The sequence below is a fragment of the Sipha flava genome, unplaced genomic scaffold (genome assembly GCF_003268045.1).
Source record: "Sipha flava isolate LNK unplaced genomic scaffold, YSA_version1 131_pilon_pilon, whole genome shotgun sequence".
Taxonomy (NCBI): domain Eukaryota; kingdom Metazoa; phylum Arthropoda; class Insecta; order Hemiptera; family Aphididae; genus Sipha; species Sipha flava.
The window spans coordinates 320,102-332,070 of NW_020271757.1; the positions used below are offsets into that span (position 1 = coordinate 320,102).

The 11,969-nt window shown below is 25.8% G+C and overlaps 2 protein-coding genes and 1 long non-coding RNA gene across 4 annotated transcripts in view; 1 reads left to right on the forward strand and 2 right to left on the reverse strand.

Annotated features, from left to right (window-relative positions):
- Window positions 1-1,368: 1,368 nt before the first annotated feature.
- The window catches only part of LOC112694599 (carotenoid isomerooxygenase), a 12,278-nt gene continuing 1,677 nt past the window's right edge, over window positions 1,369-11,969 (forward strand). The window contains exons 1-8 of one of the 2 annotated variants that reach the window (XM_025570125.1): window positions 1,369-1,527; window positions 1,834-2,044; window positions 2,177-2,288; window positions 2,395-2,541; window positions 3,043-3,187; window positions 4,466-4,610; window positions 4,906-5,135; window positions 10,675-10,851. In XM_025570125.1, coding sequence (XP_025425910.1) covers window positions 1,522-1,527; window positions 1,834-2,044; window positions 2,177-2,288; window positions 2,395-2,541; window positions 3,043-3,187; window positions 4,466-4,610; window positions 4,906-5,135; window positions 10,675-10,851 — 1,173 coding nt within the window. In that variant the 5' untranslated portion in view covers window positions 1,369-1,521. Of the gene's footprint in view, window positions 1,528-1,722; window positions 2,045-2,176; window positions 2,289-2,394; window positions 2,542-3,042; window positions 3,188-4,465; window positions 4,611-4,905; window positions 5,136-10,674; window positions 10,852-11,969 lie in introns of those variants that run through there. The other variant, XM_025570124.1, reaches the window with a different exon arrangement.
- Window positions 5,051-7,348, reverse strand: LOC112694603. Its single transcript, XR_003149582.1, has 3 exons — window positions 7,274-7,348; window positions 7,048-7,185; window positions 5,051-5,133 (listed from the first exon to the last, which is right to left on the reverse strand). It is a non-coding gene; the product is annotated as an uncharacterized LOC112694603 (long non-coding RNA).
- LOC112694602 lies at window positions 7,456-9,424 on the reverse strand. Its single transcript, XM_025570128.1, has 5 exons — window positions 9,294-9,424; window positions 8,011-8,209; window positions 7,799-7,951; window positions 7,611-7,687; window positions 7,456-7,537 (listed from the first exon to the last, which is right to left on the reverse strand). The coding sequence occupies exons 2-4, from the start codon at window positions 8,189-8,191 to the stop codon at window positions 7,656-7,658; spliced, it is 366 nt and encodes a 121-aa protein (XP_025425913.1). The 5' UTR covers window positions 8,192-8,209; window positions 9,294-9,424; the 3' UTR covers window positions 7,456-7,537; window positions 7,611-7,655.

Below are 11,969 nucleotides of genomic sequence, written 5' to 3' on the forward strand. Positions count from 1 at the left end.
ATAATATAAACCAGAGACGTATTCAGAAATTTAGCACCCGGGTGCTAACGTTTTTCCGCCCCCCCCACCCACCAACAAAAATTATTTAACTTTTTCCACCTACTGAGCGCATCGGAGCTTATCTTCCAGTAACCATCCATAAGCCGTATAACAGCCTTTACGTTATCGTTATATTTTCAAGCCCTTTCTAACTTATTTGTTACATTTGTGTTTTTAATGTATCCACTTTTTGTGTTCTCTGATGAAACCAGTTCCCATTGATTATTTAATCAAAAATTTCCATTAAACAATTTTTAGTTGTTACAAAAAGAAAGCACAGTTTAAACTTTAAACATTATGTTATCTTAATAAATTAGTCATAAAAATAAAATAGATTTATTTATTATTTATTATTATTAAAAAACAATATTTACAATTTACATATTTTTTTTACGAGTTTTAAAATAACTATATTCATTGATTATGTCATCATACTGTAAACTTTTTGTGATGTCTGATTCAATATTTAATATACCATACTATTTAGTCGTTTATCGTCATTCTCCACCGCAAGTAACTTATTTACGTTTTGGAGAGGTTTTTCGTCGACAAATTTTTGTCCATGCCCTCCAATAAATATTTCTAATCTTAGAATATTATCTTGGTTAAAAAAAAAATTAACCAATTTATATTATTGTTCATCAACATAAAATGGAATGTGTAAACTGACGGGGCGATCTCCATTTCTAGCCCTCCTCCTCCTAAATACGTCACTGATATAAACATAACCACTCTCGCTTCTATAAGACAATATAGTTAATCTTGTATCTTAAAAATTAAATAGAAATTTGAATACAATGTAAAATTATCAAGTATCGCGAAAGACATGAATTAAAATTTACATAAAAAATATCTTAATTTTAAATTATAAAATAGAGACGGCTGGAAATACTTAGTAAAAGCATGTAAAAGATCTTAATGATCTGTTAAACAATAAAAACAAAAAAAAAAATCATTATTTTATAATAATAATAATTTAATAATTTATTATTATTATTTAATTAATAATAATATAATTATTTTTTTTATAACTATATTAATTTTATCTACAACAATATTGATAACCAATTAATTTATTACTCTTTAATATAAATGCAAATACCTATATAATAAACATTGATGACATAATTACGAACTTAAATAAATAATTAATTTTGACTGTAGTACAAACATCATAAATAAATATATATATGAATATTATTTATTACAAATTTCTATTTTCTGTACATTTTTGTTATGCTTTTATGCTGGTTACATAATATACGACTGTAATAATCGATTGTTATACGTAATACTTTACGAAGTACTCATTTAAACAGTACTGCATAAACGACACTGATGTCGACCGAACGAAACTACAGATATTATTTAATTTAATTGTTTTTAGTTATTTTTAAAAAATAATCATTGTTTTAATTATAAGATAATATTCTGTCGATCGCATTCCATTAAAAATCCAACAATTATTTTTCATTTACAGCCATGCAGGTATGTATTAAAATATTATAAAGAAGATAATATATGCATACGTAAAAATATGTACTGTAAATATTAAGTTAATGTAATAAGTATATTCAAGAAGCCATACGCCTGTATCATAATTTTAATATCTAGTTACTCATGATTTAAGTCAATGACATAGTGATATTGAATTATAGTTTATATTAATAAATGCATTTAAAAATGAAAACGACAGCTCCGTCAAAGAAAAAAGTGTCATTAAAATCTATAATAACTATTAAAATTAAATCGATTATTCAACGATACAAAATATATCAAATTCGGTTAATGCAGGGTTTAAAGTGGATTGGTGCAAGTTGGAAGGAAACACCCGTGAGTGGACGAACGAAAATCAATGACCTATTTCGTGGATTAGATGAAGACAGAGACTTGTTAGTCAAACGTCTGAAAGCTGGTCAAAATTTATACCCCAACTGTGACACATCAATTTGGCTTAGAAACTGTACACGTGAGATTTCAAGTCCTATTCAAGGCAAAATAGAAGGTAAATAATAAAAAATGTGCAGTGAATAAAAAATTTGATTAGATTTAAGCAATGCAATGTAGTTTGTACCTTATAAAACATTTTTATTATAAAATAATATTTTACTATTCTGGTTTATAATTTTTAAAATAGGTCATATACCTGAATGGTTATCAGGATCTTTATTGAGAAATGGCCCAGGAAGTATACGAGTTGGAAATTATGAATTTAAACATTTATTCGACAGCTCAGCTTTATTACACAGGTAAAAAAATACGATTCCTTGAAATTGAATTTAATAATTCTAATTTATTATTTATTATCTGTGATAAGTTATACACTCATTATATATATATTTATGTCTACAATAGATTTGCATTCAAAAATGGAACAGTGTCTTACCAGTGTAGATTTTTAGAATCTAATACATATAAACAAAATAAAGCAGCTCAAAGGATTGTTGTTACCGAATTTGGAACCAAAGCATGTCCTGATCCTTGTAAAACAATTTTTCAAAGGTAAATAAACAAATTCAATACATGTAACATTAATTACATTATCTGGTTACTGTAACTTCTTACACATTGAAAAAATAAGAAATACTTTTTATTGTTGTTTGTTCAAGACATTTGAAAATCATGAATTTACTAAATATCATATTATTGTAACAAATATATAAAAATAGCAAAACAAAATCTTATATATATTTGTTATAAGATATATAGGTAAGTTTTATTTTCATTAAGATAAATTAAGGAATGAAGGAATTTACAAAATATTCAAAATTACATATTTTATTATATAATTACACGTAGATAAGTAATATATTATTTATGTTATATGATACTAAATTAAAATCAAATATAATATACTTTAAGCAGCTAAAGCCACATATTACCATCACTGAATTAATATTTAAAACATAAGTGTATACATTTATAATATACGTTAAATTAAATAATAGAAAATATACTTGAAATAAATAATGAAATAAAACATAACTCAATTTTTTATTTTAGATTTTCGAATGTATTTAAATGGGGAGAAGATCAATCAGACAATGCTATGATATCTATTTATCCAATTGGTGATGAATATTACACACTAACTGAGTATCCAATAATGATAAGAATTAATCCCACAACACTCCAAACACTTAATTCTGTAAGTATAATTTATTAATAATTATATAATATATATTAAATAATACTACTTATACTTAGCACAAATACTGGTAGAACATTTCAAATTTAAAATAATATAAGTTTAAATATCTACATATATACACAAGGTTTCGATATATACTGGTTTGACGGTTTTACGGTTTGACAGATTTACTCCGAATAATAACTGTTAAATAATACGTCAACCTTTTTTTAAAATAAATACTATATAAAATATATATTATATATATAATAAATATATATACTATATATAATAAATATCGAGCAATAAAAATAATGGCAATATCGAGACACCGTTCAGTTATGCGGTGAATGCCACTGAATAAAGTTATTGGTCTCCAATTCTGTAGATCAGTTTCTATGTTTTTACCTTTGTAAATGAATATGGTTATCCCTGTCTTTAATTTTGATGAAACATAAATCCATGTCAACATTACCTTTGCGATCGCTAAAATTGTAAGTACGCATTTCGTATCACGGATTGTTTTGAGTACGACTCCTTCAGGTCCTGGCGATGTATCGATAGATATTTTCTAGTTTGTTAACTCAACAAAGCGCAGCTTGACGTCTAATTGTTGATGTAATCATATGTAGGTACCCAAGATTTCGTTATTCGTGGTTTCGTAGTATTGGATGAAATACTTCTCCATTGCATTGATATGTTGCATTTTGATGGTAGTGGAAAAATTTTATTTTTATTTATTTATTTAATATAAATTATTTTATTTATTATAAAAATAAAAAGTGGAAAAAATAAAATACATAGACATAGATATTTTTGTTATTATTATAATAATCATGACAGTTGACCAATATATAGAAGACAGGAAAAAATTTCAACCAAAAGTTTACATACGTGTAATCTTCCAATGTTTTTTTAAAATGTTATTTTTTTATCATAATATATGTAGGATTGTTGAAAATCGGCGCAACACGATTGCGCAAAAAAATTGTAACACAATTGCGCCCTGATCCCTTTTTACCTGATAAAATCACAACACCATTGCGCACCAAATTATATGTGTATGTAGTATGTATAATAATTTATGTACAACATAAAATAATGTATACAATACATACTTTCTATAATTTACATATACATGCACTTAAACTATTAATTCATAAGATTAACTTTTTCAAAATCGAAATGAAAAGTTAATTAAGCTAATGATAGTTATAATAATAATATCGACTAATAACTATCAGCATAGAAAAACAAAACAATTTTTAATAAAAAAAATGTTATTATTCCAATTAGACAGATATAGCCCGCATGATTGGTATTGTGCATCATACAGCTCACCCGCACGTAGAAGCCGATGGTGCCGTTTTCAATTTAGCTACGGTACCAAAAATTAATGGCCCTCACTATTGCGTGGTTAAATTTCCTCGATTCAATCCAGGTAAGATTTTTAAACGGAAATAAATATGGACATGCAAGTTTATGTACTTTGAACTTTGAACTTTTACTCTTATAACTGTATAAATAATCCTGTTTATATTCACATATTATATTCAAACTTATATATGACGTATCCTTATCAGAATTAATTACGCGTACGGAGTATTTTTGTTGAATAAAACTAACTTTATAAATTAACTGAGTAGCATCGAAAAAAAAATGTACCTAAAAGTAACCTATACTTATATACTTTGGTTCAAGTGTTGATAGATATTTTATTTTTTGTTTACGCTAAGAAACCGGCTGCCAGAATTCGACAGATGAAATGTTTAGACAAATATGTATTGTGGCTTCCATCAAGTGTCGATGGCCATTGCATCCTGGATACATGCATTCGTTTGGTATGACAGAACATTATTTTGTGATAGTTGAGCAGCCTTTGAGCGTTTCATTGTCAAGTGCCATACTAAATAAATTCAAAGGAAATCCGTTGTCATCTGCGTTTAAATGGTTCCAAGATTGTCCTGTAAGTAAATTAATTTAAATAAGATTTTTATTATGTAATGAGTTCAATTTAAATGACCTCCAAGATTTGAAAATACAGATAATTTTAGAAAATATATTTGATACCATTAAAACTTATACCGTAGATGTTGGGGAATCTCATCTAAATCGAAATGTAATTCTTTGGTTTCATGTGATTCTAATTTTAAATAGTTTCTGTTGTTCTTATGTTTAAAAAAGTTCTATTTCGGTAAAATTATGTTCAACATTTTAAATTGAAACAATAGTTCAATCCCAGATAGCAAAATCATAATATAATAACGTTATTATGACATTTCACTTGAAATGAGTAATATTATTTAAGCAATATTAATTCATTATAAATTAAGTATAAAAGTTTAATAATAATATTATAATTATATTTTTTGGCCACAATACCATCATTATTATATTTGTAGAAAGATATTATAAAAACAATTTAAGAACTATATCATTATAATATTTCAAAATAATGATTTTTCAATTGTTTTTTCATTCTCATTAATACATTATAATAATTCAACAAGTTTTTATAATATTAATGTTACGTTTTTTAAGCCCAACATTTAGCTTAAAATTTGAATATAATATTGTAACATACAATCAAAGTTTTCGTCGAATGTCTCGAATATAAATGTCTATACTGTTATTTATTTACCGTATATTTATCTACCTTTCGTTCGTATAGCATTAAGACAATACCGTCGCTGTCTGTCGACCAGTATCGCGTTTGTATGCATCCGTGTCGCGTGTGAGTAAAAATGAGTGAAAAACGAAAAAGAAATGACCTAAAAATTTATGAAAAAATTTCAACACTACAACGTTACAACAATTTACCAAAAATGGGAAAACGAGAAGCAGCTATAAAACTACAAATTTCGGAACCATTATTGTGTAAATTATTAAAAAACGAATTGAAATAGAAAATTCAGCAACATTTAATAAAAATCCAAACATAAAGAGTATACGCAGTGGGAAAGAACAGGTTGAATCAGCATTATCATTATGGTTTATTAATGTTAGAAAAAATTATGCATGCATTAATGGTTCAATATTGCTTCAAAAAAGCTGTAGAACTTGCAAAAAAAATGGGTATAGAAAATTGTATTGTCTCAGAAGGATGGTTTCATCAATAATTATATTTTTAATAATTATGTATTATGATTATAAAATTTGATGTAACACTACATTATTTATTTTTTTTATTTAACGTAGGTTTTATTATTATTTATAACTTTCGTTTAATGTTATCAATCGGATTATGTTATCAGTTATGTCCCGTACCAAAGTGATTACATTAAGTGGCAATCACTGTATTTTCATTTACAACACATGATTTATAAGACTTTTCCAAAAGTTTCTCTTCAAAAATAAATAATTGTTCTTCATCCATAATGGGAATCATCAAATAAAAATCTTCTCTTTCTGTTGATATATTTTGGTGAATGGAGCCTTTGGTTTCATTTACTTGTTGTATTGTATCTGTTAGAATATGTTCCATTTCAATCTGCTTCTGTTGAATGGACTGTACATCATATCTTATCTTTAATACCACATTTAATATCCTCTTCAAAATATATGTAATGGGGGAAAATACTATGTTTAAACAAATTAATAGACCATTATTAATTCTTATAAATATTAATTAATTTAATAAAATCTTTAAAAATATAATTATTGTATTGTTTAGATGTATATGGTTTAGGCAATATGTTTTTGAGTTCTAAATCATCATTAAAGTTGTGTTTAATTGGTGTAGATGGTTTATGACAAAGATTGGATAGCTTTGTGGTATCAATATAATTTAAGGAAAACAATGAGTTATATTGTAATATATAATACATACTCAGTCATAAGTCATGACCATTAAATAGTTTAACAGGTAACATATTTACCTTGTAACACTATTTCTTCTTGCACAACAGGGATTAATGATTGGTAGTTGTCTTGTGGTGTGACCTTAAATGGAGATGTATAGATTATGGATGATATTTCATGAGTACTTTCTGGAGTAGTCGATGAAGACGTATTCTCTGTTAATAATATATAAATTTAACGTGTTATATAATAAAATATAATTTTTTAAATAAATTAGAGTATCAAATATAAATAGTAAAATACCTTGAATTTATGTACTTATTGGTTTAAAAAGAGTTATTTTTATTTTTGAAGGAGGACAATCTGACATCTGAACATCATTATCTTAAAACAACATAATTGAAGATCAATAAATAAAAGCTTTAAATATATGCTTCAATTATTATAATATACTATCATTAGAGAAACTAGAACCAGGCATATTTAGTTTGGATTTTAACGATTGGGTCTAATTATTCTCTATTGTACTGCTTTCTTTATAACTATAATCTAACTCGTGGTCAAAATCTGCGAATGAATTACAAAATGAAAACTTTAATAGTTATAATCAATTTATTAAAACAAAAAAAGGTAAACATACTACAATTAGTATCTGTTTTCGGCAATTTGGGTGAAGTCATCAATGTTATTGAAGTATCTTCCTAGCATCTAAATCATCTAAAAAGACAATTAACTAGTTATTAAAATAATTATAACAATACATATTATTTAAGTACTTGTATAAATTAAATCATGTATATAAAAAGTAAACATTCAATAGGTATTTACCATTTCGTTTATTTTTATGTAACTTTTCAATATACTGAGGAGGTTCTAAATTTATAGCTGTAGTTTTTTTTTTCCATTTTGAATTTTCAATATTAGATAGGTCACTTGTATCCTCTGCTAATTTAACTTTTTCTCTAGTTTCATGTAATGTTTCTATTAAGTAAATAATTAGTAAAAAATTAAAACAATGTACCTATTAATAAAATATTTACCAATGCCTTTTTTCAAAATTCTTGATTTAAAATAATTAAAATCAAATTTATTTGGATTAGTCCTTCGTTGTATATGCTTTTTAACATCTTTTTTTGGCCAGACGCACGTGTTATTTTTCATCCAGTGTGAAGGAACATCCTCTACAGCATTTTCATTATCAAAACTGATTATGCTCCACATTTTTATTGGCTAATTAAACTAAAAGTTAATTTAAATTAATAAACAATTTTAATATGCTAGGTATACTTAGGTACATAAACGGCATGTTACAAAAATTGATAATTAATTAATGTAATTTTTTTTGTCTAATCAGTATTCTTTTATTTTATTTATAATTGATAAGAATGAAAGTTATTACATAGTTAGTCAATAAAATAATTACCTTTCAGTTTTTCTTTATTTAGTTTTGGATGAATATTATCCCCATAATACAAATTTATTAATCTCAGATGTTATAATTTCTACAATATATTAACAATTATTATTTTTAAAACTTAATTAATAATTAGTAATTATTATTGTTTGAAGTTCAAGTTATTATAGAAAAAAATTTACCTAATTTAATAAAAATAAATTCTTTAGATAATTTCTTTAAAGGTACACTAACAATTTTAGAATCTATCTCATTGTCATCTTTCATAATCGTCAACTAAATGGATTAAGCCATGAATATTACTAGATACCAAATGTTGTCCATAAATTTGTTCAAACGATTTTACAAAATATTCTAAAAGATTTCTTGCATATTGGACAAATTTACTAAGACCTGGTGTTAAAAGTATAGTTATAGCTACACTTAAAGCTTTAAAATTTTTAAAACAGTGATCACTCAACACTTTATCTAATATTATTGGTCCAATATATAATAAAAAAAACCTAAACTCAGTTGCTTACCAACAAGCTACTTCAATTAATGTTCTAGGTTTTCTAGAAAACTCGCAAAAAAAAAAAATGGTTTTAAATTAATTATTAGTTCAGATAATTGATTAATTTTCAATGATGGCAAACGAACATTTAAAGGATCTTTCATCCACAACATTAGAAGTTTTTTGACTACACCCAAACAGACCAAGTGCATATAATCTAAAGACGACTAAGAATTTTAAAATATTACGTGCACATACTACACTGTACACTTCAATTAGTATAATAATATTAGCAACGGCGATGTTAAATTGGCTAACACAATCAAGTATTCAAGTGTGACTTGACAAATTGACACAAACACACTACAAACAGCGGCACCAGAATTACAAATACATCCACAAAATGTTTATAATACCTCATTTACATTCAGCCCATTTTCGTGGCAGTGAGCAGGGAAGTGGGCAGCACGAGTATATGAACACGTAACTCGCGCTGATCATGCTCCTCGCATTGTCACTGCCCGTCGCTCCCGTTAGGAGCGGTAAATTGAGCAGTGCGAGCAGCAGATTAACCGACAGCATGATATTAGCACACATTAACAGGGCAATGTAGACGCTCACTATCTACGACGCTGCCACTGAAGTATTTTGACAATGAAATACAGCAGCGCGAGGAACAGCGGCAATGGCTGAATGTAAATGGGGTATAAGAATTAAAAGCCCGTTACTGAAATATATTTATTTATAGAATAATAGGTAAAACCATTGGTAGGGTACGTATTTCGAGTTGGAGAGACGATAGACGTGCGACAATCCCGTACGATAAGAGCCCGTTACTGGAAATATATTTATTTATAGAATAACAACAATAGGGTACGTACTACGTATTGCAACTTGGAGAGACGAGTGACTCGCGACGAGCCCGCACGTACACCAAGTGCCAACATAAATTATAAATGCTGATTAATGGTTACTGATTATACACTTATTCAAATACGTTTGACAAAAATTTTTAAAATCAAAGTACCTATAAATAGCTAGGTACACTCTTATTCATCTTTATGCGTAGTAATATTTATTATTATGCCTAATCTGTATTTTAAAAGCGACGTATTTCACTTTATATATACCCTTACTCAATAACTGTGCTAGAGTTTGCGAGGCCCTGGGCAAAATAAATATTGAGTCTTATAATTTCTATTAATAAAATATTTTAAGTTCAGTTAAATCAGAACCCTCCCCTCACGCCATCCCTGCCCTTACTTAATTATAATTAAATAGTATTAATATAATACCGTATGTTGAAAACATTCAAATATTATTATTAACCAATTTTACCATAAATATTATAATAATTATATTATAATAACTTTATTATTATTATTATTATTATTACCATACATAAAATATATTATAATATTATTAATAATTAAATACGGAAAAAATATTATAACAATTATATTATAATAATTTTATTATAATATACTTAAAATAATATTTGTATTACTGTATAAAAAAAATATTATTATTGAATTACTGAAACGATATTATATTAATAAGATAATTATGTTATTACAATAACATATTTTATATAATATTATCTATGTACTGTAATAATAATAATATTATATTATTATCATCACACAATTGCTATCTGGGTATGTATTACTATTGCTACAAATAAAGTATTTATATTGGCAATTAAGACTATACAAATCTGATAATTAAATAGTATATTTTTTACTTATGCAAATAAATTATTATAAGAAAATGTTTTTTATTTGTGTGGATGTATAGACTCTAATACACTTAATTTCAAGATGTGACGGCAAAACGGTTAAAATATATGAATCTGACGCATTATTTTACCTTCATATCATCAACCAGTACGAAGAAGGTAACCATGTAGTAATTGATATTTGTTGTTATCGAGATCCTTCAATGCTTGATTGTATGTTCGTCGAAGCACTACAGGTAAATTGTTAATAATGAAATGAATGGAAAAATATTAATATAAATTGTATTACCAGTGTAATAACTTACCAATATTAAAAATATAATCAGAAATTACGCATTATATTGGTATTGATCACCAGTGGCGTAGCAAGGGTATGGCGAACTGTGCCTACGCCAGGGGCGCGAATTGCCAAGGGGCGCAAAATTGTGAAAAAGTCGTATTTTTATCCTATAATTAAATCGAAAATTTTCCATTATACTTATTGAAATACGTAGATGTTGTCTATTTGTACATATTACGTGTGAATTTAATGATGAAATTATGAAACTAGGGCATTTAAATAAAAAATTTCATATGAAGAAATTATCGATGAATTTGACAGTCATAAAGCTAGAAAAGCAAAATTTCAAAGTTTAAATTAACACTATAATAATAACTTATAAGAATAAAATTTATACTTAAAAATATTAGTAAAATTAAAGGTTTAAAAAAATATTATGGCATCAAATTTCAATTGGTTAGTAAAGTAATTTTTCTAAGTTTACCAGGGGTGCTAGCGAGTTTTCCTACACCACTGTTTATCACTATTATAAGAACGAGTCACAGGAATATAATAGTATAGTATCTGAATATTTATTTGTGTGTATGTAATAGCAATAACTGAACTGGATGATAGATAAATCACTACATAAATAAAACAATGATCTGCCAAACTCAAATAACTATAAAAAAACTTATATAGGAAGTTCATATTTAATGTGTTTGTAAAAATATAATAAATAATTTAAGAATTTAATTTCAAAAAAATATTTAACTTAATTAAAATATGGAATAACAACTAACAATTAATATAAACTTAATATTAAAATTATAATTTTATCAATAAACATTATAATAAAAAACTAAATAAAGACTACAAATAAGAAGTCGCATTAAACAAAAGTAGTATAATAAAAATCACAATATAATATAGTACTTAGTATAGTATACAACAGTGATGTATTTTCAATTTTTTTGTGGGGGGTTTAAAATTTTTCTAAAAAATAAGTGATTTTATAATATTATAAAAAATACATATATGGTATGAATTAATAACTATATTATTATATTATAATTATAAATACTGTTATATACT

Excerpts from the sequence above, each read along its gene's own strand:
- LOC112694602 (XM_025570128.1), bottom strand. The coding sequence starts at position 8,191 with ATGTGGAGCATAATCAGTTTTGATAATGAAAATGCTGTAGAGGATGTT. Across the intron at positions 7,952-8,010 it reads AATTTTGAAAAAAGGCATTG|AAACATTACATGAAACTAGA; the intron begins GTAAATATTTTA and ends TTTACTTAATAG. Across the intron at positions 7,688-7,798 it reads ACATAAAAATAAACGAAATG|ATGATTTAGATGCTAGGAAG; the intron begins GTAAATACCTAT and ends TTGTCTTTTTAG.